This window comes from Eriocheir sinensis, chromosome 43, assembly GCF_024679095.1.
Source record: "Eriocheir sinensis breed Jianghai 21 chromosome 43, ASM2467909v1, whole genome shotgun sequence".
Lineage (NCBI taxonomy): Eukaryota > Metazoa > Arthropoda > Malacostraca > Decapoda > Varunidae > Eriocheir > Eriocheir sinensis.
Window position 1 is genome coordinate 5,406,724 of NC_066551.1, and position 26,458 is coordinate 5,433,181.

Sequence of the window (26,458 nt, forward strand, 5' to 3'; positions counted from 1 at the left end):
CACACACACACACACACACACACACACACACACACACACACGCCTGCAGTAGTCACCTCTCACCACGCAGCGCCTCCCTCAGCACTCCACTCCTCACCTTGCAGCCGCTAACACACGCTCCCCGCCGCTCCCTCCCTCCACCTGTGAGTCAGTTCTTCGACTTGATTTGGGCGTTCTTCTGCATGTGTGAGAGGAACCTTCCCTTTGAAAACCTTACTATAATTTCAGTCTTCCTTCTGTTAATCTAAGTCTATGTCTCAATGCCCCAAGTATCGGGCTTTTCTTATGGCTATTTTTCAAGACCATAGAGAAGATCTTCCCGTTCGTGGTTAGAAGTCGTGTAAAACTATATCATTGGAATCACAAAACAGTCCGAGGAAAGGCTGACTACATCTCCTCCTGTCTTCCTTTTGTTAGTGTTTTAAGTGTCAGCCTAAAATACGTCTCTTCTTGAAAAGCTTCCTACAATTCACCTCTTTCTTTTATTCATTTATTTGCTTATTAATTTATGTGGCAGCGAACGTATCTATTGACTCCTCTGGTTTACTCATTAATGTGAAGTGTGTTCCGTCTACTTCACTCACTCGGCGCAAACATCATGAAACGGTTCCTGCCACTTCGCTTCTCTATGACTCTACCTATTTATCTATTTATCTATTTATTTATTTATCAGTGAATGCGTTTATGAGCGGGTCTCTTTATCTATCGGTCAGTGTTCAGTGTCTATCAATGGGTTAGTGTTCAGTGTCTATCTATGGGTCAATGTTCAGTGTCTATCATTGGGTATTGAATGTTTATCTGTGGGTCAGTGATCAATTTTTTTTTTTTTTTTTTACAACAAAGGAGACGGCTCAAGGGCAACAAAAAGAGTGTAAAAAAAAATAGGCCCGCTACACACCGCTCCCATAATAGACAAAAGTAAAGAGTGTCCAAAAGAGAGGTCAGTTTCGGGTGGAGAGGTGTCTTGATACACTTCTTGAAGGAGGTCATGTCATAAGCAGGGGGAAATGCAGACGAAGGAAGGCTGTTCCAGAGTTTACCAGTATAAGGGATGAAAGAGTGATGATGCTGGTTAACTCTTGCATAAGGGATTTGGACAGTACAGGGATGAGCTAGAGTAGAAAGTCGAGTGCAACGGGGCCGCGGGAGGGAGGAGGATATGCAGTTAGCAAGTTCAGAAGAGCAGTCAGCATGAAAATATCGATAGAAGATAGAAAGAGAGGCAACATGGCGGCGTTTATCTATAGGTCAGTGTTCAGTGTCTATCTATGGGTCAATATTCAGTGTCTATCTATGGGTGTTCAATGTTTATCTATCGTTCAGTGTTCAATGTTTATTTATAGGTCAGTGTTCAGTGTCTATATTTGGGTCAATGTTGTGTCTATCTATGGGTGTTCAATGTTTATCTATCGGGCAGTGTTCAGTGTCTATATATGGGTCAATGTTGTGTCTATCTATGGGTGTTCAATGTTTATCTATAGGTCAGTGTTCAATGTTTATTTATAGGTCAGTGTTCAGTGTCTATCTATGGGTCAATGTTCAGCGTCTATCTGTGGGTATTCAATGTTTATCTATCGTTCAGTGTTCAATGCTCAATTTCGTCCGTCTGGGTTGGTGTTCTCAGACCCTCCCACCTCACGTCAACTACTTCCAAAGGCCGAAAAGGAGATTAATCGGGTTTTCATGAATGTCTTTTAAGGTTCTTGGTGCAGATGAAGGGCCAAACTACCATCAGGGTCATAAAAGTACCCCTGAAAATGCCTCAAACTCCTACGAAAGCCGTGTGTCAAATATGTGAACTTGGGCCTCGAAATGTTTAAGAAAATGACCCATGATCGGTATTCTCAGATGCATTGTGGTCTTGTTAATGCTATTCTGGAAGGCCACAAAAAGGATACAATAGGTTCTCATGACTGTTTATCCCGTTCATGGCTCAGAAACCTTGCAAATTTACCGCCAGGGTCATAATACCACTCTTGAAAATCCCTATACAAGAGCCTTTTTCATAGATGTACAAAGGTGTCGAAACTACTATTCTGGAAGGCCACGGAAAGGATACGACAGGTTCTTATGACTTTATCCCGTTCATGGAAACCTTGCAAACCTACCGCCAGGGTCATGATACCACCCCTGAAAATCCCTATACAAGAGCCTTTTTCATAGATGTACAAAGGTGTCGAAACTACTATTCTGGAAGGCCACAAAAAGGATACGACAGGTTCTCATGACTGTTTATCCCGTTCATGGCTCAGAAACCTTGCAAACCTACCGCCAGGGTCATAATACCACTCTTGAAAATACCTATACAAGAGCCTTTTTCATAGATGTACAAAGGTGTCGAAACTACTATTATGGAAGGCCACGGAAAGGATACGATAGGTTCTTATGACTTTATCCCGTTCATGGAAACCTTGCAAACCTACCGCCAGGGTCATGATACCACCCCTGAAAATCCCTATACAAGAGCCTTTTTCATAGATGTACAAAGGTGTCGAAACTACTATTTTGGAAGGCCACAGAAAGGATACGATAGGTTCTTATGACTTTATCCCGTTCATGGCTCAGAAACCTTGCAAACCTACCACCAGGGTCATGATACCACCCCTGAAAATCCCTATGCGAGAGCCTTTTTCATAGATGTACAAAGGTGTCGAAACTACTATTCTGGAAGGCCACAGAAAGGATACGATAGGTTCTCATTAGTGCCTCTCCCGTTCATGGCCCCAAACTTGCAAATCTACCACCAGGGTCATGATACCATCCGTGAAAACCTCTATCAATTCTACGTGTCTTTTTAATAGATGTAGCCTGCTAAGGTGTCGATATGTGTGAGAATAAGCCTCCCCTCCCACCTGGTCCGCTGAACCTCTGAAGTAGAGAAGTGAAGCGGAGCGATGCACCTGCTCTGTGTTGGAGGTCACTTGGCCGCGGCTAAAAAAAATAAAAAAATAAAACAATAGAAAAAAATCGGTGAGTCTAACAGTGATGTCTTTCACACGGAAACTTGTCTTGCTTCCGTAGGTGTGTGTGTATGTGTGTGTGTGTGTGTGTGTGTGTGCGAGAGAGAGAGAGAGAGAGAGAGAGAGAGAGAGAGAGAGAGAGAGAGAGAGAGAGAGAGAGAGAGAGAGAGAGAGAGAGAGAGAGAGAGAGAGAGAGAGAGAATGATTCGTGTTCGTCTAGGGCAGTAAACAGTAATATGGGCGAAGGGAGGGTGGAGGGTAGACTGAGTGGGCTTCAGGGCGGGGCGGGCGAGGGCGAGGTTCTGGGTGAGAGCCAACTAGGTAAAGGCGACCACACACTCGTAACTCCTGCCCTGCATCGCCTCCACCCCCGCACGTTGGCCCCGGAATTGGTTGTTCTGAGTGTGGGCGCCCCTTGTTGCCTGACCCATATTCTCAAACACTTCAAGGTTTAGGTCATTATTCTCTGACGCTCCCGCCTCTCACATCAACATCACCTCAATTTACATAACTGCACACCTGACATTAAACACATAGCTTATGATACACTTGTGAGACCAACGCTGGAATACTGCTTCACGGTGTGGGATCCTTACACACACAGAAACATTGATAGGTTAGAACAAATCAACACCAAGGCGGCTAGGTTCATTACAAACAATTACACTCGAACGCCTGGCATCACAACACGGATCAAACAACAGATAAACATGGAACCTCTTCACATACGCAGACAAGCACACAGACTTACGCTTATGTACAAGATCACAAACACTCACATTGTCATTGATCCACATACATACTTACACAAGGCAAACCGTCAACGTACTCGTAACACACACATCCATAAGTACCAAACATATCACACTAACACTGACGCACACAAGCACTCGTACTTTCCACGCACCATACGTGACTGGAACAGCCTCCCTCAACAGATTTTAGACTGCGGTACAATAGACTCATTCAGAAAAGAAATACATACTCACTTGTCACCACAACACACCAACACTAACAATTACACTTGATTCACTTCCCTCCCCTGCACACTCGGCTCCCCCGTCCCCCCAACAGCCAACACGAATATGCGTGTTATGCACCTGTACGTGTGCCCTGCGCATTTTGCATCCAGATCCAGACTTCCAAAGGCCAAAAAATAGATCAATCGCGTTCTAATGAGTGTTTATGTAAATTCATGACACAGAAGAATGATCAAACTACCAGATGGGTCATAAAACTACCTCTGCAAATGCCCAAACTCCTATGAAATCCTTGTCAAATATGAATGTGTATACATGGGCGCCGAGATGTGAAGAATATGGCCCTTACACACCCTAAATTGATTACACTTTCGCATAGGTTGTGGGTCTTTCCATGGGTAGTTTTTATGAGTCTAGTGGTAGTTTGACAAGGCCTCTGCACCATAAAAAGACACTCATGAGAACCCGACTAGTGATGGCGTTTGGAAACAGATGTTATGGGAGCTAAAGGCGTCTGAGAATACATATATATGGGCCCCGAGTAGGTATTAACGTGGTAGGAAGTGTCTTGATATGTCAGTGTCCATAATTTATCACCTCATCTCGTCTGGTAGCGATGCAGCATGGTTGATAAACAGATCCTTCGCTTCTAATATCTGCCGTTTACTAGTGTCCCTAATTTATCATCTCATCTCGTCTGGTAGCGATGCAGCATGGATGATAAACAGAGAGATCCTTCGCTTATAATGTCTGGCGTTCATTAACCATTCACATATTCCATGCTCGCTATATCTCACCCATTTCAGATTTAAGGACAGACGTTAAGCTTAATTTACGATGTCAGTGACCCTAATAGTTATCATAAGAACTGTGGCATGGATGAGGAATAGATACTTCGCTTATACCGACTGTCTGATGTTCTCTACAGTGCGCGATTCACATTCCATGCTCGCTATCTCACCCATTTCAGATATTGAGCTCAAACGTTAAGCTTAATTTATGATGTAATCTAATAGTGTTGTTGCCATTAAAAAGATACGGATCCATGCTTATGTAAGGTTTCGTAATTCTATTTATATTTGAGGACAAGTATAGAAGTCATCCCGACTCTATGATGTAACCTGGTCCAGCGTTTCTCCTTGACAGCTACGGCCCCTCTTAGTCAGTGTCAGTCGCTCACTATTCCATTCTCGTCATCTCCCCAATTTCAGATTTGAGGACACACAGACGTTGTAAGAGTGAGTGAGAAAGTTTCTTCAGACTAAATTCGGTTGGGTCACGTTCCACCGTTTTCACTCGCTTACGGAATGGCAAAGCAGACGTGCGGCGGCAGATTGTTAAAGTTGAGTGAGGACTTGAACGGGCACGGCTGCGGGCGGTGAGCCACACGTTAGGGCCTTATGTAACCATGTGTACTATTCCAAAACTGACCCACTTTCGCAAAATGTGAGAATGAAAAAGATTAGGACGCCCCTACTCTACCCTCGTCACGCCCATACCCACGCCTTCACCTCCCCCCCCCCTCCGTGCCTCTGGGCGGGCGGCGCGGCGGGTTGCACTCGGCTGACGAGACGCGCCGCTTTGTAGGTCACCGGGGAGCTCGGTGATCCTGCTACCATACATTTATATTTGATTTATCCGACGTGTATTCAGGTTGAGACACCAGGATCGTGGAACAGGTTGACAAGAGGCCTATCAGTCACGAGCGAATGTCTTTATCGTTGCTGTGGTATGGAAAGGTATACGGAAGGAGTAAAAAGATAGTGTTAAAACTACATATTTCTATTTCAGTTACTTCATGTCTATTCAGATTAAGACACATACCATCGCAAGAGGTGCATCAATCAAGAGGGATCATCAAAACATGTATATTTGATAATGCCGCTTGTAAAACGAGAGGGATAACGGATACATTGATAAAGCCACGGTAAATCAGTTATGACAGCAAGCTTTTCCCACGCCAATCGACTTACGTATCGGCAAAAAATGTATCAGTTGTATAACATGAGCAAACGGCATCACACTGAAGCCGTGCGTAGCAGTAAAAAAAAAAAAAGGGGGGGGAGGGGGGAGGGGGGGGAGGAGGGGGGATACAGTGGTAAAAGCACGTTCAACCAGTTAACAAAATTAATGTTCCACTCGACTGACTCCAAGAAACCAGCAAATTATGGATCCCCGTTTGGCAACAAGCGGTCGCGTTCCACTTGCCTCACGTGTCGGGAAGCGGCGGCGGCGGGAGGATTGAGTGGCCGGCAGAGGCTCGCCGCGCCTCGGGAACAGAAGTGTGTCAGGACTGCATGGAAGGAGGACCAGGCAGGGAGGGAGTCATTCTGCCCCACCCGGCTGTTGCTGCGGCTTAGGGCCATATTTTGAAACATTTCTGCACCCAAGAACACGTAATTTACTAGTCTTTCGTGGGAGTTTACGGTATTTCCAGGGGTACTTTTATGACCCTGGTGGTAGTCTGAGCCTTCTTCTGTACCGTGAACCTAAAAGAACACTCATTAGAACTCGATGAACCTCCTTGTTGGCCTTTGGAATTAGTCGGTGTGAGGGGTGGGAGCATCTGACAATACCAACCTTAGGGCTATATCTTTAAACATTCTTGTGCCCAATCTCACATATTTGACGAGGCTATCATGAGAGTTTGGGTCATTTCCTTGGGTAGTTTTATGACCCTGGTGGTAGACTGACCCTTCTTCTGTACCATGAACCTAAAAACACAGTCGTTAAAATTCGGTTGATCTCTTTTTTGGCCTTTGGAAGCAGTTGATGTGGCAGGTGGAAGCGTTTAACAGTACCGACTTCACGCCCATTGACCCGGCGGTGATGACTGTGCGGGGCGTGTTGGCAAAGATGACGAAGTAAAATGTGTTGGGGGAACAATGCTGACTACGGTAATGTCTTGTCGGAAATGCCAACTATTCGGTGTGCTGGGGGAAATGCTGACCGTATGGTGATGTACCGGAAATGGGGGGCTGAGGGAAGGTGTGGGGGGCGGGGGGCTGGCCGGCAGGTGTGGGGGGCAATGGTGACTGTATGAGGGGTAGGTGTGGGGGGCAATGATGACACACACACACACACACACACACACACACACACACACACACACAGACACAGACACACACACATACACACACATCACATAATAAGCCACCAGAACTAACTTTTTTTTTTTAAGATAAGTAAAGAGAAGATCAAATATATTCATCCTCACCCCTCAGTGTCCCGTTACGAAAGGCGCGGATGAACAGTTAACCAAGAAAGTGAACCCGACCTAAAGGAAGATGAAGTGATGTGGAAATGGTCTAAAACGTCACTATTTACTGTTAGCAACGTTCATTTTTATATTATTAGTTCATTCTCTTCCCCGTCGTTTATGCAGTGACAGGGAGTGACAGGTAATAATGACAGGTAGTGACAGGTAACAGTAACAGGAGTGGCAGATAACAGTGACAGGTAGTGATGGGTAACAGTAACAGGTAGTGATAGGTAAGATTAGCAGGTATGACAGGTAGTAGCAGGTAACAGTGACAGGAATGACAAGTAGCCGCCTAGCTGACAATATTTATGGCTATTGTACAAGGCGTATAAAAAGTGCGGGCAATGTGTCAGCTCTTTCCCACGATATATTTCTTGTATATCACTTTTTTATAACACTCAGGGATGCCGAAACACGAATCCTAAACAGCTTTCCTTTCAATGTATATTCTCCATCCTACGATGTTAACTATTTCAAGCGTTTTTTTTTAGGTCACCATTATAAACAAAGTCAACAGCTCAAGGAAAAAACACAGTAACGAAAAAAAGCCATCCATATCCCAAACAGCCTTCCTTCGACAGTGTTTCCTCCTTCCTAAGAATTTAACTAGTTCAAGGTTTTTTTTTTGGTCACCATTGTAAATAGAGTAAAGGAAACAGCTCAAGGAAAAAAAAAAACTAATGAAAAAAAGCCATCCATATCCCAAACAGCCTTCCTTCGACAGTGTTTCCTCCTTCCTAAGAATTTAACTAGTTCAGGCGGTTGTTTTTAGGTCACCATTGTAAACAGAGTAAAGGAAACAGCTCAAGGAAAAAAAAAAAATAATGAAAAAAAGCCGTCCATATCCCAAACAGCCTTCCTTCGACAATTTAACTAAGAATTTAACTAGTTCAAGTTTTTTTTTTTCTTCTGTGCGTCACCTTTTCTAATACGCAAGGAGTAACTAGACACGTGTTCTGAGCGTCCTTCCTTCCTTTATATTTCCGCTCTCCTACAACTTTAACTGTTCCAAGCGTTGTTTTAGTATGCAAGGATTTACTAGACTGTCCTCCTTCCTTCCATTGTATCTTCTTCATCCCATAAACTACAAAAATACATTGACACGTATTCTAAACATTTTTCTTTCCTCTGTATTTCTTCCTTGGTATACAACGACTTCAACTATCTCAAGAGGAGAGCATCAAGACACCTTTGGAACCGAACTTGATGTATATATTTTTTTTACAACAAAGGAGACAGCACAAGGCGCCCCAAAATAGGAAACAATAATAAAAAAAGCCCGCTACTCGCTGCTCCTAAAAAGAATCCAAAGAGGTGGCCGAAAGAGAGGTCAATTCTTTCACGGCATGTTCTTTTTTTGTTCTTATTAAAGGATCATCAATTCTTACACTTTATTTAGCCTTTGATCTGTGTCTTAACCTTCTCTTTCTCTGTCGCGGTGTTGCAAATGACGTGGCTTTAGAGATCTTGGTATAATGGAACAAGCTGACAATCTGACTTTTTATAATCTTAATCTATTCCAATACCTCTCTTTTGCATCAATCAAAGTGCTCCACATAACGTAGTAAGATCTTAAGACAATAGGACCAGCTGCCAAATTTACTCTCCATAATAATAATCTCATTTACTCTCTTTCTCTGTCGCGGTGTTGCAAATGACGTGGCTTTAGAGATCTTGGTATAATGGAACTAGTTGACAATTTGACTTTCTATAATCTTAATCTATTCCAATACCTCTCTTTTGCATCAATTAGAGATCTTGGTATAATGGAACTAGCTGACAATTTGACTTTCTATAATCTTAATCTATTCCAATACCTCTCTTTTGCATCAGTCAAAGTGCTCCAAATAACGTAGTAAGCTCTTAAGATAATAGGACCAGCTGCCAAATTAACTCTCTATAATAATAATCTCATTTACTCCTCCTCCTTCGTATAAATCAAGGCGTTGCAAATGACATAATAAGCGATTTTAGCACACTGAACTCCGTGGTCTATGCTTTCTATTGTTCTCTAATCTAAATACCACTTAATACTTCATCTCGTGGTGCAAATGATGTGACGAGCGTTCTCAGCCCAATGCAACACAGTCCAGGATTTCCTTTTTCTCTGCGTTTAGCTCCGGAAAGTGTGGCTGGACGTCAAGGGCTGAGGGGGAAAGCAGGGGTGGCCGGGAGTGGTCAACAAACTCAGTCTCTCTCGACATTCTTTCAGCTTTATCTTTTTTTTTTTTTTCATTCCTCTGCAGTTTGCTACCATGAATACTGCAACAACAATAGCAACAACAACAACAACAACAACAACAACAACAACAACAACAACAACAAAAACAACAACAACAACCAACTCAATCTCTCTACACTTTCCACATTATCTTTTTTTTCTCCACAGTTTTTTTTTACCATGAATACAACATAATTATTAGAACATCAACACAAACCACAACAACTCCTCCTCCTCCTCCTCCTCCTACTACTACTACTACTACTACTACTACTACTACCAATAATAATAATAATAATAATAATAGTAATCTTCCAATTCTAACCCAGATGAAAGAATGGGAAGGCTATTAATGTGTGTGTGTGTGTGTGTGTGTGTGTGTGTGTGTGTGTGTGTGTGTGGAGAGACTGGTGGATCAGTGGAAGTGTTGTGGTCGTCGCGGTTGTGTTGGCGGCAGAAATGTGAGGCCGTCGGGGGAAGGAGGAGGAGGAGGAGGAGGATGGAGAGCAGCAGGCAAGCGTGAGAGAAAAAACGAAAGAGGAAATAAAGTCTCTCTCTCTCTCTCTCTCTCTCTCTCTCTCTCTCTCTCTCTCTCTCTCTCTCCATCATTCCGTTACTTTATACGTCATGAGTTTGTTCGTTCTCGTCCTAAACAAACATCGCTCACGTATTCACCAGTTCAAATCATCCCAAGTGTGTGTGTGTGTGTGTGTGTGTGTGTGTGTGTGTGTGTGTGTGTGTGTGTGTGTTTATGAGGCACAGAAAAAAAACCCACACACATCATCATTTACGAGAGCAGAGATGAAAGCATAACATCTAAACACACAAACACACAAACAAACAAACAAAAAAATAGGACTGACGCTCATCACCACAAATCAAAACCTTCAGACTGCTACAATAACTATGATCACAACAACAACAATAACAACAGACGGCTGAGTGAATGAATGGGGGCAGGGAGGAGAGTGAGAGGCGAGAAATCCTTTAATAACACCCAACAAAATATATAACGTTGGAAAGCTTGGCCTCAAACGCTTCTTGGAGTCGTTCACCGCAGATCCGGCAGCTGGCGCATCCCCGGAACGGACTGTTAGTTAAACCACCATCCATCTGCTTTCTCTCGGGCGGGGAGAAGCACACGGTAATTATCCAATCCGTGACGCCCCGTGGACCAGCAACGGCTTTCCCTCATTTGCTGGCGTCCACGTGCCTTCAGGAGGGTCGCGGGTGTTAATCTCAGTCTTGCCAGTCCTCCAGTCCCGTCGAGGTGCCTTTCTTAGCGCGTACTTGGCCCTGACAGTGAGTGCCTGAAGGTTAGTGCAGGGAATGGGAAGGAAGGTGTGTCTCCATAGTTGCTTGGTGTTCACTTGCCTTCAGGAGGGTTGCGGGTGTTAGTCTCAGTCTTGCCAGTCCTCCAGTCCCCTTAGCGCGTACTTGGTTGGCTCTTGGTGTTAGTGCCTGAAGGGGACGAAAGGTGTGTCTCCATAGTTGCTTGGTGTTCACTTGCCTTCAGGAGGGTTGCGGGTGTTAGTCTCAGTCTTGCCAGTCCTCCAGTCCCCGTCGCGGCCCCTCTCTTAGCGCGTACTTGGTTGGCTCTTGGAGTGAGTGCCTGAAGGGGACGAAAGGTGTGTCTCCATAGTTGGTTGGTGTTCACTTGCCTTCAGGAGGGTCACGGGTGTTACTCTCGTGTTCTCGCCTCTGTCTCTCTTGAGTTCTGTAAGGGTCCACTTGGCTCCGGTAGTGAGTGGGTATAAAGGGTGGCGCCGGGAAGGGGACGAAAGGTGACATATCGTGGGTGCCAATTTAATAGTCTGTCCTCACACCAGACTTCCGTTACCTTCCCAACACCACCCTGTCTATCCATGACACCTATACAGAGAGTCAAGTATTTCTCTTGTTAGCAAACTGTCTCCACCTGAAAGCCCACTCAGAGGTCCATGTGCCTTCAGGAGGGTTACGGGTGTTGGTCTCCGTTTGTCGCGCCCTTCCGTCCCAGTCGCTGTTCATCTCTTGGCGCCTGGTGTTTACGTGTCTTCATAATGGTTACGGGTGTTGGTCTCCGTTTGCCGCGCCCTTCCGTCCCAGTCGCTGTTCATCTCTTGGCGCCTGGTGTTTACGTGTCTTCATAATGGTTACGGGTGTTGGTCTCCGTTTGCCGCGCCCTTCCGTCCCAGTCGCAGTGAGGGGATAAAGGGTACCGCAGGAAAGGGGACGAAAGGTGTGCCTCCATCGTTGCCTGGTGTTCACGTGTCTTCATAATGGTTACGGGTGTTGGTCTCCGTTTGCCGCGCCCTTCCGTCCCAGTCGCAGTGAGGGGATAAAGGGTACTGCAGGGAAGGGGACGAAAGGTGAGCCTCCATCGTTAACTGGTGTCCTCGTGCCTCCCTATACAGGTCACATATATTGGTCATCGTCCAGGCCACCATCCTGTCTCGCTTCCTCCCGAGTTCTATTCATTAGGTATCCTCGACAATGAGTAAAGAGGATGGCGTAGTGACGGAGACAAAAGGCTCGTGCTGCCCTCGTTAGCCGGCCACTGTTGCTCACCCCCCTGCCTGGCCTCTCCTCGCTGCCCCTCCCGAGTTCTAGCGCAGGGAAGGAGACGAGAGGCTTGTGTTCCCTCGTTAGCTGATGTCCACGTGTGTCTCTATGCGAATCACGGCTGCTGTTACTCACCTCCCTGCCCGTTCTCTCTTCGCTGTCCTTTCCGAGTCCATCTACAGCAGGAAAGGAGACGAGAGGCTTGTGTTCCCCTCGTTAGCTGATGTCCACGTGCCTGCCAGTTAAAGGGTCACGCGTGTTTTCCTCCGCCAGGCCCGCCCACAAGTCCTTTTGCGTGTGTCCTGACCGTGAATATAGCAGGGAAGGAGGTGGAAGGCTTAGGTCTCTCTCTTTAGCTCGTGACCACATTCGTCCGGCTCGACCTTCCGTCTCAGCCCCTTCCCGGTCCTCTTCAGACGTCTCTCTCTTTAGCTGATGTTCACTTGTTTTCCTTCTCTCCGTCTGACTCCCACTTCCGTCTCAGCCCCTTCCCGGTCCTCTACAGACGTCTCTCTCTTTAGCTGATGTTCACTTGTTTTCCTTCTCCGTCTGATTCCCCCTTCGGTCTCGGCCCCTTCCCGGTCCTCTTCAGACACAGTGCCCTTCAAACTCTTCTTCCCGTGACCCACTTTCATTTCAAGCATTGCCTTCACGACTCATTTGCAAGCCAGTTTAAGAGCGCTAAGAGTTGCGAGCCTCCCACCGCTTGGTATTCAGTCGCCTATTCCTGAAGTAGTGGCGACCCTGTTCTAAGCGCAACCCTTACTTTGATGACCCTTGCTAAAGCGTGTGTACTTGACGCTGGCAGGGTGGTGCAGGGAGGGGGTGTTGTGAGGACAGACTGTTTAATGGCACCCTCAGTATGCATCAAGCGAACCTCTGAGTGGGTTTTCAGGGGGAGAGAGATTTTACTGACACCATTAAGTATTTGACTCTCCCCATAGCCGTAATTTTGTATGCAGGGTGGTGCAGGGAAGGGACGGAAGCCTGGTGTTATTGGGGCAGACTGTATTCAATTGGCATCCATAATATGTCCCAGTTTGATGCCCCGAGTATGTAACCAGACTCCCCATATAGGCATGATGGGTAGTCAGGGCGGTGCCGGGAAGATAACGGACGTCTGGTGTTGTGAGAGCAAACAGCATTCTCTGGCAACCGCAAGACGTCTCAAGTGAACCTGTTAGTGGTCTTTAAGGCGGAGAGGCACGTTTTGTTGACACGAATAAGTGCTTGAATCTCCGTATAAACGACATGAACCAATGGACAATGCTCCCCCTATACAACCAAAGGAGACAATATCAAGTGTAAATATTTGGTGGTCTTTAAGGCGGAGAGGCAAACTTTGCTGACACGAATAAGTACTTGAATCTCAGTATAGACGACATGAACCAATGGACAGTGCTCCCCCTATACAATCAAAGGAGACAATAATTAAGTGTTAGTGGTCTTTAAGGCGGGTGGAGAGACACACTTTGCTGACACGAATAAGTACTTGAATCTCAGTATAGACGACATGAACCAATGGACAGTGCTCCCCCTATACAATCAAAGGAGACAATAATTAAGTGTTAGTGGTCTTTAAGGCGGGTGGAGAGACACACTTTGCTGACACGAATAAGTACTTGAATCTCAGTATAGACGACATGAACCAATGGACACTACTCCCCTATATAAAGAAAGGAGCCAATAATTAAGTGTAAATATTTGGTCGGACAGGGAATCAGATGGAAAGATGTAATTAGAACCCTTACCAGAGCCGGACGGAATACTTTTTTTTTTTTTTTTTTTTTTTTTTTTAAATTTAAGGAGACAGTTCAAGGGCGTAAAGAAAAAAAAAAAAAAAAAAAGCCCGCTACTTACGGTTTGGGGAGAAAGTCCAAGGGCGGAGTAAAGGTAAAGTTGGGGGACATATGCTATAGATGCGCGTGGCCTCGGTGCTCATCTTCGTCACGTTAGCCCGCAGGAACAGACAGTGAAGTGAAAAACGAGTGAAAGGTCTTTGGTCCATGTTCAACGTATCGGGCTTTCACTGCAAGTATTTTCTAAGGCCACAGAGAAGAGTGACTGGGTTTTCATGGGTGTTTTTTTCCCGTTCAAGGTGCATGCGCGTGGCCTCGGTGCTCATCTTCGTCACATTAGCCCGCAGGAACAGACAGTGAAGTGAAAAACGTGTGAAAGGTCTTTGGTCCATGTTCAACGTATGGGGCTTCCACTACGAGTATTTTCTAAGGCCACAGAGAAGAGTAACTGGGTTTTCATGGGTGTTTTTTTCCCGTTCAAGGCGTGCAGAAGTCGTGTAAAACTATCACGAGAATCACAAAGCACTCCATGAAAACCCCAGCAACTTCTACGAGAGGCTTTTCGAACGGGGGAACTGAGGTGCTGATACATTAAAAACTACAGCCTTTTGTTCTTCTTTTTTAAACAAAGGAGACAGCTCAAGGGCACACACAAAATAAGGAAACAATAATAAAAAAGCCCGCTACTCGCTGCTCCTAAAAAGAATCCAAAGAGGTGGCCAAAAGAGGGGTCAGTTTCGGGAGGCGAGGTGTCCTGATACCCTCCTCTTGAATACTGTACAATTAAAAAATATGGACTTTTGTTCTGCAGTTGACTGATGATGATGATGATGATGATGATGATGGTGATGATGGTGGTGATGATGATGGTGATGATGGTGATGATGATGGTGAGATGATGATGACTTATATACGTGTGTTCCCCCCAGACTGAGTGACCATGGCCCGCGTGGGTGTGCTGCTGCTGCTGGTGCTGCTGTGTGGTATGGCCTCCTTCGTGGCCTCCCAAGACGCCCCCGCCGCCCCCCCCAACACCACGGCCCTGCAGCTGCAGGTGACTCACGCGCCGCACCGATGCATCTTCGCTTATGTTCTTCACCGGCACCATCTTCTTCCTCTCTTCCTCTTTTTTTCTCTTCACTGACATCATCCTCTTTCTCTGCTCTTCTTCACTCTCATCAATGGCATAATTTTTCACCAACGTTGTAGTGCGAGAATGGAATAAGTCCCCGCCTTCAGTCGTTCAGTGCAACACGATTGAGTAATTTAAAAACAAGCTCGACCGATACTTCCTTCAACGTGAAATTTCTTAAAGCAGAAACGCAAGTCTTGGTATCAGATGATTAAATATAATTTCACTTAGGTTTAAAGACAGACCGCCTAGTTAGTTTGGACCATGGGGTGTGTTTTCTGAATATCTATCTATGTAAATCCTTTCCTCTTCACTCACTCTATTGACATTATCCTCCTGTTAACTCATAAGATATTGGTTTTGTCCTCCTCCCTTTTCCCTTTTTTACTTTTCACTTTACCATCATTTTTATTTTTTCCGCTTCCACGTCTGCTCATCGGGGGGACTCTGGGTCAATCTCACTTTCTTCCCTTTACACCCAGACGCCCGGGGTCCTGGAGCGGCTGATGGAGACGTACGTGTACCCGCTAAGGGAGTACGACTGGCGGACGGCCTTCAGGAATCTGGTGGACTCCGTCGTGACCTACATGACGCCGGAGACCAAGCAACCCAAGTCCGGACACCCGGTAAGTCTGCTTCTGTAGTGTGAGGAGGAGGAGGAGGAGGAGGAGGAAGAGGGGTGGATGATGGTGATGACAATGATGATGATGATGAGGATGAGGATGATGATGATGAGGAGGTGAGAGAGGATAAGGAAGAGGAAAATAAATGAGAGGAGGAGGAGGAGGAGGAGGAGGAGGAAAAGGGGTGGATGATGGTGATGATAATGATGATACTGATGATGCTGATGATGATGATGATGAGGAGGAGGAGAGGGAGGATAAGGGAGAGGAAAATAAATAAGAGGAGCAGGAGGAGGATAAATAATAAGGATAAGAAAGAGAAGATGAAAAGGAGAACAAAATGATCAAGAACAAGAAGAAGTGAAGGAGGAGAAGTAGTAGTAGTATTAGTAATAGTAGTAGTAATAGTAATAGTAGGAGGTGGAGGAAGAAGAAGAGGAGGAGAAAGCGGATAACAAGGAGAAACATCCGGTAAGTAAAACGAAAATAATAAAAAAAGAATGTAAGTAACCAACATGTACAAAAAAGACAACAGTTTCTTCAACATAAGATTCACGCAGCAGAACACAGGTGGCTGAGGACCTTCCGGGAGTGAGTGGCGGGGGGACTGCGCGAGGTGTTGGGCGACAGCATGAAACTAACGTGGGTGTTGTGGAAACGTTCGGGGCAGCGGCGGGTGTGTCCTGAATATACATCCTTTACTCATATGGGTGAAAGTCGCGGAATCCAGGTGGTGAAAGACTAATTGGTGGTCCTGTCTCGCCTCCCTGAAGTCTGAATGTTAACGATGCGGTTGGTTCATCATTTCTAACGAGTTTTGAGTTTCTCTGTCGAGTCTAATACAGAATGTGGATGAATGTAGAGTTTGTAGAGTTTCAGGATGACTATTGTGTGGAAGAAACGGAGTACTAACACTAATATCTGCTGGGGTTGTACAGATCCGACTCGTGTTTTAAGTAAGGTGGATGGAAGGTGACAGGTCGGGGCACGGACTGACTGGCTACATACCTACAGTCATTTGTACATAGAGTCTTTTGTACATAGTCAGTCTAGTACAGTCATAGTACAGTCTTTTGTACATAGAGTAGACTTCGTGTGGCCTCGGGGGGGGGGGCGGGACTTGGGGTAGGCATGCAACACACACAACGAGACAAAACGGTTATTGGACACAGGGATAATGGCGAATACATAAAGATACATAAGAAGACACAATAATATAGGGAGACACGGAGATACGTATAGCTATGACAGAGGCATATACAAGCATACACAAGGATACAAGGACACACAAGGATACACAAATTAAGAATAGATGAAGATAAACAGATATTTCAAGAGGCCTGTCAATTACCAGTGCCAGATTGTCGTACTCAGAGCATAGTATTTACCAGTTTCTGACGCCTAACTATTGCCAAGAAACATCAGGAATTAACTATTTTAACGATAATAATAAGTGAATCTCCTTATTGGGGTCCACGAGACAGTTTTTGGGTCGGAAGTCGGTAAATTTAAGAGGCTGAGTACGATAATCTGGCAACGTTGCTGTTAATTAGTCTACCCAAATGGTGGTCATAGATATGTTCCTAGGTCAACAGTCTTCAGAAGCATAGTCGTTGGCACTCCCCTTAATTAAAATCATAGACCTAGAAACGGGTAGCTACGAAAACCATATCCAACCGCGGCAACTCCTAAGATCCAACTATTCCCTATCTGTCCTCCCTATCCACGCCGTATTTACACCGACTTCGCCTCTCCTGTTTGATATGTTCCCTTCAACCCTCCATTCCCTTGTTTGCGGAGGACGTGTGTTTGTACGCGTGCTGGTATCTCGTGGGGCATGATAATACTATTTACCTGGTGTCTTGTGGGAAGGAATGATAATCAGAACACGTCATCAGCTGGGCCCGAATCATCATACATTTCGGAGCTTACAGACACAATTGATAAGACTTTCATATGGGTTTGTTACTATTTCCATGGGTAGTTTTATGAGCCTAGAGGTAGTTTAACAATTCTTCTGCACCATGAACGTGACAAGACTCATGAGAACCTACATTTGATAAAGCTTTCATAGAGGTTGTGTTAATGTTTCCACGGTTAGTTTTATGAGCCTAGTGATAGTTTAACAAGGCCTCGCACCATGAACGTGAAAACAATCATAAGAACCTACATTTGATAAGGCCTTCGTAGAGGTTGTGTTAATGTTTCCACGGTTAGTTTTATGAGCCTAGAGGTATAGTTTAACAATTCTTCTGCACCATGGACGTGAAAACACTCATGAGAATCTACATTTGATACAGCTTTCGTGGAGGTAATTGTGGGTATCTCTCTGGGTATAGCTTCATGAACCTGGTAATAGCTTGATAAGGCCTCGCACCATGAACGTGAAACCACTCATGAGAACTTACATTTGATAAAGCTTTTGAAACCACTCATGAGAACCTACATTTGATACAGCTTTCGTAGAGGTAGTTGTGGGTATCTCTCTGGGTATAGCTTTATGAACCTGGTAATAGCTTGATAAGGCCTCGCACCACGAACGTGAAAAGCACTCATAATAACCCAACTAATCTCCCTTGTGGGCTTTGGATATATTTGGTGTAAGAGCCGAAAGCGTTTGAGATCACGGGCCCAGTCTCGTCTTCCCGCCCCGCCCTCACGCCCCTCTCTCGCTCTCTCTCCCGACAGGCACGTGACCGCGCTGCCGTAGTGGTGAGGAGGATGCTTGCCCGCGCCGCCCACTACGTTGACTCCCTCTTGGCCTAGCCCCACCCCAAGCCCCCAGCCCCGCACAACCTCTAGCCCACATACCTCCCCTTTACACCTTGCACTCCCCTCAGGCCGTGGCTCGCACCGCCCCTTCACCTGCACCCGCCCTGGTCCCCTCCCTGTCTCCCCGCCTCGTCCACGCCCCTCGCTTCCCGCTGGTTCCGTTCTCCCCCCTCACGTTTCCTCCTCCCCTGCCTCTCATCCATAACTCTGTACACAAGGACATACACGAGGCTGCGATAAGCTAGTCGGCCTACACATGATACCTGAAAAAACAGTGTTCACCATTTGCTCGGCCTGTCCATAAAACTGTCTATCTAATTTCCCTTTCGAAGTTTCAGTCGTGATTGTATTAACCACAGAAATGCTTAATTTGTTCCATATGATCTTTTCCACACAGGTGTATGTAAATAACACGATTCACTAGCTTAACTGACATCTTCTCATCTTCATACAGTTGTGTGTCACGGTGATTCCTTTAACTCACTAACACCACAGACTCACGCTAACTGGCTTCAGTCGGCCGGCCATGCAGCATGTCATGGCAGCTTGTGCTTTCTCTACACTCTCCCAGATGGTCCTCGGATAAGCCACTACCTTGAATTCACTACATTAGGCTAACGTCAAAGGAGCAAGACAAAATAACGAATCACATGCTCAGGTTTTGCTTCACGGGACTTGCAGCAACACTCTTAGTTCACTCTCTGTGGCCGTCCGCTTACAACTTTGTGTGTACTCTGAAGGGCGTGAGTGTGGTGTTGTGGTGGTGGCGGGGACGTAACGCTCCTATTAACCTAAGCGTGACCTGGCAGCTCTGGAACATCCTGGAGAACTGGACCGACACGCCGGCTTTCCGCATGATCGAGGACCAGGCGCGATTCTTGCTGGGGCCGCTGAAGGGCTCCGCTCCTGACCTAAACGACAGCGTGCCGCCCGATCTCGCGGCCCACGCCTACGACTACCTGGCCCTGCTGTGGCTGTTCACCGGCCTCACCATCCTCGGCGCCCTCGTCCCGCTCTACAAGTACATCCCCGAGGAGGAGCTGCTCTACCCCGAGTACGAGTTTGAGGAGGAGCCGGCAAAGGCCCCAGCCCCGGCAGGAATGGGGGCAGGAATGGGGGCAGGAATGGGGGCAGGAATGGGAGCAGGAATGAAGCCAGGAATGGGGGCAGGAAAGGGGACAGGAATGGAGGCAGGAATGGGGGCAGGAAAGGGGGCAGGAATGGAGGCAGGAATGGGGGCAGGAATGGGGGCAGGAATGGAGGCAGGAATGGGGGCAGGAATGGGGGACGCGATGGGCATGATGGCCGAAGGGGGCGGGTCGGTTGACGGGGCTGATGCAAGTGAGGACGACTACCAGCCAGGCAACTACATCTTCTACGACTACCGGGACGGTGGCGTGGTGCCCTCCCTCCAGCCCGGCCAGAGCTACGACTACTACGACTACGGTGCTCGGGACTTCGGCGGCGCAGGCAAGCGGAAAGACACCATCGGCTACCCTGCGCCGCACCACCTGTGGCACCACATCGTCGGCCAGAAGCACCAGGGTGGCAATGCGCACTCCCGCCGCTAGAGCCGCCACCCGCCACGCCCGCGCCGAGGCTCTGCAGGACGGAGCGCGGCGCCCCTCAGACACACACTAAGGTACAAAGACTGCGTGGCGGCGACGTGGAGTCTTGAGAGTCACGCTGAAATTTGGGGTCACGGCTGCGGGTCGGCCGTGAGTCAGGCAACAGGTGTAGTCCTTGTGTAGTGCTTCTGTTTATCGTAGTTAATTCATTCATTAGTTATCTATTAATAATTTATTTAGTCATTCATTCACTCATTCATTCCTCTTGTTGATTTCTTTCCCATCCCTGTGTATTGAGGGCGTTGAGGCTGTGCCGATGTTCATAATGTTGTTGTTGTTGTTGTTGTTGTTTTGTTGTTGTAATATTTTGTAATAAACTGTTGATGATGCATAACCCAGTGTGGTGGAGACCCAAGGAGTAACAGGAACAGCTCTGCGCTGAATTAAGACTCTACAGTTCTATGTCCTTCCATCTGTCTTCCTTGCCTTCTTTCCTTTCTTCTTCATTTTCATCCTCTTTTTGCTCCTCCCCTCTTCCTTTCTCCCTCTCCTCTTTTTTCCCTCCTGCTCCCCTTGTTCTTCAGTCATGGGGGAACTGCCACTTCTCGATGCACATGATAAATTGATTTAATCCGTATAATTGTTTTTTTTTCAATAATCCGGCCAGGATTCGAAGCCGAGTCCCGGAGACGCGAGGCGGACTCTGCAGCGTTGAGCCAAAGTGTACCCCGGAGCTTAAAGCCATCTGAGTCTTTATCCGCGTCACGAACAATTACACTTTTTCCTTTCCTCCCCTGCTGGTCGAACACGAGGAGGCGGAGCTTGGGTCACTATCGGAAGTGACTTAAAACACATACAGAGCACTGTGAGTCTGCCTGTAAACAAGCTAATTCAATGCTTGGGTTCATAGTAAGGAGGGAGGATTGTTAACTTTCTTGGAATACGCAGTGCAGTTCTTTTCCCCTTTTTATAAGAAATGACATTCAGTTACTCGAAAGTGCAGTGACGCACTACGAAAATGTGAGGGCACAACCACATGAAGAACGACTCAACGCCTCCTTCAACTGCATACAAAAGGGACGACTGTGAAGTGGCTCGATGCATGTCTTCTGGTACCAGAACAAATCCAGTAACGCCGATCTCTTCAAGTTTTTAAGCTTCAAAGTATCACGAAAGCTAGAAATAACGGTTCACTAATTCAAACAAGGTGATGCACTTTACATATCGGCAGGAGCTTTTTTCTCTCAAACTTAGTCATCCTCCAGTGGAACAACATTCCTGTTTAAATGGTCAATGCGGAAACGATTAACTCCTTAAGAAGCCACCGTGACCGCTCTTTTATTGCATCAGGAGTGAACTGAACGGTCCCGTACTTCCGCACGGCAGTCTGTTCCGCAAGTCACTGAAGGCCTTGACCAATAGACAAAATCACTGTACCGGGCAACCTCGTTATAGGCCAACAGTCTTTTGTTACATTTTTTTTATTACAGCAAAGGAGACAGCACAAGGGCACAAAAAAAGGAAACAACAACAACAACAAAAAAAAGTCCGCTACTCGCTGCTCCCGTAAAGAATCCAAAGAGGTGGCCGAAAGAGCAGTCAGTTACGTGAAAAGAGGTGTTACCTTCCTCTTGAATGAGTTCAAGTCGTAGGCAGGACGAAATACAATTGAAGGTAGATCGTTCCAGAAATTATCCTTCTATATTAAAATGTTTCCTCTTCCTCCTCCTCCTCCTCCTCTTCCGCTACTTCTTTCTCCTCTTTTTCCTCCTCCTCTTCGTCACACTCGGCAATGAATATACGAGTTTTCCGCCAACCTTCTTGCTGGCGTCCCCGTGATGCAAAAGAGCAAGATTTTGTGAGTATTTATTTCCCTGCCATGGCCACTGCTCATGTGGACCCAGAGGAGGAGGAGGAGGAGGAGGAGGAGGAGGAGGAGGAGGAGGAAGGAAAGAGTGATAGAAGGAGAGTTTTCGGACGAGTAGTGTTGTCGCGGCAGATGGTATCCAGGAGAGAGAGGGAGACAGACAGACAGACACACACACACACACACACACACACACAGACCATTAACCGCAAGAAGTCAAGCAGCAGACCATACCCCTCCCCCCCTGCCCCCAGACCCCCCCCTCCCTCAGCTGGTGTCTGGGAGGGGGACATCTGGCGACGCTCCTCAGGCTGTCGGGAACCACAGCCTCGTCAGCGTCTCGTCACAGCCTACTTCTCCCGCCGCAAACTCAGCCCACCAGGTACGCTAATGAGAGGCGGCCGAGACACAGGTATAATTTGGTAGGTGTATTTTGATGGGGAGGGATGGAAGGAAGGAAGGAAGGGAGAGCATGAGAAGGAGGAGGAAGGAAGGAAGGAAGGAAGGAAGGGAAGATGTATTTGGACTGGGGAGGGAAGGAAGGAAGGAAGAGCATGGGGAGGAGGAGGAAGGAAGGAAGGAAGGAAGGAAGGAAGATATATTTTGACTGCGGAGTAAGGGAAGGAAGGAAGAGCATGAGGAGGAGGAGGAAGGAAGGAAGGAAGGAAGGAAGGGAAGATGTATTTGGACTGGGGAGGGAAGGAAGGAAGGAAGAGCATGAGGAGGAGGAGGAAGGAAGGAAGGAAGGAAGGAAGGGAAGATGTATTTGGACTGGGGAGGGAAGGAAGGAAGGAAGAGCATGAGGAGGAGGAGGAAGAAGGGAAGGAAGATATATTTTGACTGGGGAGGGAAGGAAGGAAGGGAGAGCATGAGGAGGAGGAGGAAGAAGGGAAGGAAGGGAAGATGTATTTTGACCTATATTCCATTTTCCGGGTTTCTGTTTTCCTCACCTCCCTTTCCTTCCATATCCTTCCCTCAATCCATTTTTTCCTCCTTTTTCTCCTCTCGTTTCCTCATTTTCCTTCTCTTTCTCATTTCCCTTCTTTTCCTCTTCCTTTTCCTACACTTTCTCGTTTTCCTGCTTTTCTTCTTTTCCTTATTTACCTCAATTTCTCTCCTTCCCTCCTTCCTCTTATTCTTCCTTTTCCTTCTTACTTTCTTTCTCTCCTTCCCTACTTTTGCTTCTTACCTCATTTCCCTCTTTCTTCTTTTATATCCTTTAGTTCCTTTTCCTCCTTCCCTACTTCCCTCCTTCCTTCCATTTCCTCCTTTACTTTATTTTCCTCTCCGATTCCCTTCTGTTATTATTTTTTTCATTTTCCTCCTTTCTCCAAGACATGTTTACTCCCTCTCCTTTCTTTCTTCTCTTCTTCCTTTTCCTCCAATTTTCCATTTCGTCCTTTTCTCTCCGTTTCTCCCTCCCTTCTATTCTCCAACCCTCCTTTCCTTCCTTTCCTCCTTCCCTCCTTTTCCTTCCTTTTCCTCCACTTGTCTCTTCACGATCTCATATTCCTCCTCCTCCCTCTCTCCCTCTCTCGTCCTCTTCCCGAGATGTTTAATGGAGGTGACAAGTGTTTCTCTCTCTCTCTCTCTCTCTCTCTCTCTCTCTCTCTCTCTCTCTCTCTCTCTCTCTCTCTCTCTCTCTCTCTCTCTCTCTCTCTCTCTCTCTCTCTCTCTCTCTCTCTCTCTCTCTCTCTCTCTCTCTCCTCTCTCTCTCTCTCTCTCTCTTCTCTCTCTCTCTCATCTATCTATCTATCTATCTATCTATCTATCTCTCCCTCTATCTATCTGTCTATCCCCACCTCGCTCACACACGTACGCAGGCAACGTGATTATAAAACTTTGGAGCAGGGGCGATACGTTGGCTGGTGTACGAGGAGATACTGGGTTATGAGACGCGCTGAACGAGGGGCGTGGGGCTGAGCTGAGGAAGGAGGTGCTGGCGCTGAGGAGGGGAAGCAGGTATAGACTGAAAGGAAATGTTTAAAAATGATGTGGAATGTAAATATAGAGGGAGGAAATGTTAGAGAGAGGGAGAAAATGATAGGGTTAAAAAATGTAAAAAATATGAGGAATTGAAATATAGAGGAAGGAAATGTTAGAGAGAGAGAGAGAGAGAGAAAGTAAAGCAATATAGAGGAAGGAGAGTAAGAAAATATAGCGGTGAAGGGTGCGGGGGGAGGGAGAGAAGCAAGGGAAACAAAAGAAGTGAGAGAAAGGAGAGAAAAAAAGAAGAGGAGAGAGAAGAGAGAGAAAACCCCCCACACATACAGAGAGTAACAGACAGACGAAGTTTAGTATAGGAAAGGAAAGACAAGGAAAAAAGAAGGTAGGAGAAACGGGAATTAAAACAGTACACGGTAAAGGAAGGTTACATATATGGAAGATTAAGTATACGGAAGATTTTACACACGGAAGGAAAGGAAAGGAAAACAAAGTAACGTAAGAGGAAGAGAGATACTACACGCAAACGGAAGATTACATATACGGAAGATTAAGTATACGGAAGATTTTATACACGGAAGGAAAGGAAAGGAAAAAAGTAGCGTAAGAGGAACGGAGAGGTTGCACACACTAAAGGAAAAATTAGCACACAGAAGAAAATAAAAGGAAAAAGGAAAGGAAAAGTTGGAAAACCGGGAAGACAATAGAAGATGAAAGATTATGCATGCGGAAGAATTAGATTACGTTAAGAAAATAAAGAAAATAGGTATAGGAAGAACGAGAAGGCAGTAGACGATGAAGAGAGATTATGAGACAGGTAAATAGGCGAAGGGTTGGTAATGGGACTGGTGGATAGGGGAAGGATTGGTAATGGGACTGGTGGATAGGGGAAGGGTTGGTAATGGGACTGGTGGATAGGGGAAGGGTTGGTAATGGGACTGGTGGATAGGGGAAGGGTTGGTAATGGGTCTGGTGGAGAGGGGAAGGGTTGGTAATGGGACTGGTGGATAGGGGACGGGTTGGTAATGGGACTGGTGGAGAGGGGAAGGATTGGTAATGGGACTGGTGGATAGGAGAAGGATTGGTAATGGGACTGGTGGATAGGGGACGGGTTGGTAATGGGACTGGTGGATATGGGAAGGGTTGGTAATGGGACTGGTGGATATGGGAAGGGTTGGTAATGGGACTGGTGGATATGGGAAGGGTTGGTAATGGGACTGGTGGATATGGGAAGGGTTGGTAATGGGTCTGGTGGATAGGGGAAGGGTTGGTAATGGGTCTGGTGGATTGGGGAAGGTTTGGTAATGGGACTGGTGGATAGGGGAAGGGTTGGTAATGGGACTGGTGGATAGGGGAAGGATTGGTAATGGGACTGGTGGATAGGCGAAGGGTTGGTAATGGGACTGGTGGATAGGGGAAGGGTTGGTAATGGGACTGGTGGATAGGGGAAGGATTGGTAATGGGACTGGTGGATAGGGGAAGGATTGGTAATGGGACTGGTGGAGAGGGGACGGGTTGGTAATGGGACTGGTGGAGAGGGGAAGGGTTGGTAATGGGACTGGTGGAGACGGGAAGGATTGGTAATGGGACTGGTGGATAGGAGAAGGATTGGTAATGGGACTGGTGGATAGGGGACGGGTTGGTAATGGAACTGGTGGATATGGGACGGGTTGGTAATGCATAAGGAATGATTAGTTTACGTTAAGAAAATCAAGAAAATAGAAAGGATTTGGAAGAACGGAAAGGCGGTACTCGGTAAAAGATTAAGTATACGAATGACTTGTTGTACGAAAGGAAAGGTAAGGAGAGAGAGATGGAAGGTTTGAGGGGCGGAAAATATAAACGAAAAAAATTGTCTATTGAAGGAAAATCAGGAAAATAGAAGGGTAGGAAGGACGGAAGGGCAGAACACGGTAAAGGAAGATTATGTATAGGAAAAACTTTGTGTGCGAAAGGAAAGGTAAGGAGAGAGAAATGGAAGGTTTGAGGGGCGGAAAATATAAACGAAAAAAATTGTCTATTGAAGGAAAATCAGGAAAATAGAAGGGTAGGAAGGACGGAAGGGCAGAACACGGTAAAGGAAGATTATGTATAGGAAAAACTTTGTGTGCGAAAGGAAAGGTAAGGAGAGAGAAATGGAAGGTTTGAGGGGCGGAAAATATAAACGAAAAAAATTGTCTATTGAAGGAAAATCAGGGAAATAGAAGGGTAGGAAGGACGGAAGGGCAGAACACAGTAAAGGAAGATTATGTATAGGAAAAACTTTGTGTGCAAAAGGAAAGGTAAGGAGAGAGAGATGGAAGGTCTGAGGGACGCAAAACATGTACGGAAATTTTTTGTCTACTGAAGGAAAATCAGGAAAACAGAAAGGTAGGAAGGACGGAAGGGCAGAACACAGTAAAGGAAGATTATGTATAGGAAAAACTTTGTGTGCGAAAGGAAAGGTAAGGAGACAGAAATGGAAGGTTTGAGGGGCGGAAAATATATACAGAAAATTTTGTCTATTGTAAGAAACTGACACACACCCTTTCCCTCCATTTCCTTCTCCCTTTCTTTCTCCCCTTTCCTACTTTCCTCCTTACCTCATTTGTCAGTCTGTCAATCTACCTCTTATATCTCTCTACCTATCTGTCTAAGCTACGATCTGTTGTATTAGAAAGGGAAGTAAGTCCTTCTATCTCTCTCTATCTATTTATCTATCTGTATCTATCTATCTATCTATCTGTCAATCTACCTCTTATATCTCTCTAACTATCTATCTAAGCTGCGATCTGTTGTATTAGAAA

The 26,458-nt window shown here is 46.2% G+C and overlaps 1 protein-coding gene across 3 annotated transcripts; it reads left to right on the forward strand.

Moving 5' to 3' along the window:
* Positions 1–51: 51 nt before the first annotated feature.
* LOC127010365 (uncharacterized) lies at positions 52–20,472 on the forward strand. 3 transcript variants are annotated; one of them, XM_050884328.1, is made up of 4 exons: positions 52–143; positions 14,696–14,820; positions 15,381–15,524; positions 19,103–20,470. In XM_050884328.1, exons 2-4 carry the CDS (start codon positions 14,707–14,709, stop codon positions 19,862–19,864), a joined length of 1,020 nt encoding a protein of 339 aa, XP_050740285.1. In that variant the 5' UTR covers positions 52–143; positions 14,696–14,706; the 3' UTR covers positions 19,865–20,470. The 3 variants fall into 3 exon arrangements, with proteins under 3 accessions (XP_050740285.1, XP_050740284.1, XP_050740286.1); XM_050884327.1 differs by lacking the exon at positions 52–143 and adding an exon at positions 10,576–10,739 and having other exon boundaries at positions 19,103–20,472; XM_050884329.1 differs by lacking the exon at positions 52–143 and adding an exon at positions 10,652–10,725 and having other exon boundaries at positions 19,103–20,472.
* The last annotated feature ends 5,986 nt before the right edge of the window (positions 20,473–26,458 follow it).

What these genes read in the sequence shown, in the direction of transcription:
- LOC127010365 (XM_050884328.1), top strand. Translation starts at nt 14,707, where the DNA reads ATGGCCCGCGTGGGTGTGCTGCTGCTGCTGGTGCTGCTGTGTGGTATG. An exon ending in CCACGGCCCTGCAGCTGCAG is followed by an intron (nt 14,821 to 15,380) that starts GTGACTCACGCG and finishes CTTTACACCCAG; the next exon opens with ACGCCCGGGGTCCTGGAGCG. An exon ending in AACCCAAGTCCGGACACCCG is followed by an intron (nt 15,525 to 19,102) that starts GTAAGTCTGCTT and finishes GTGACCTGGCAG; the next exon opens with CTCTGGAACATCCTGGAGAA.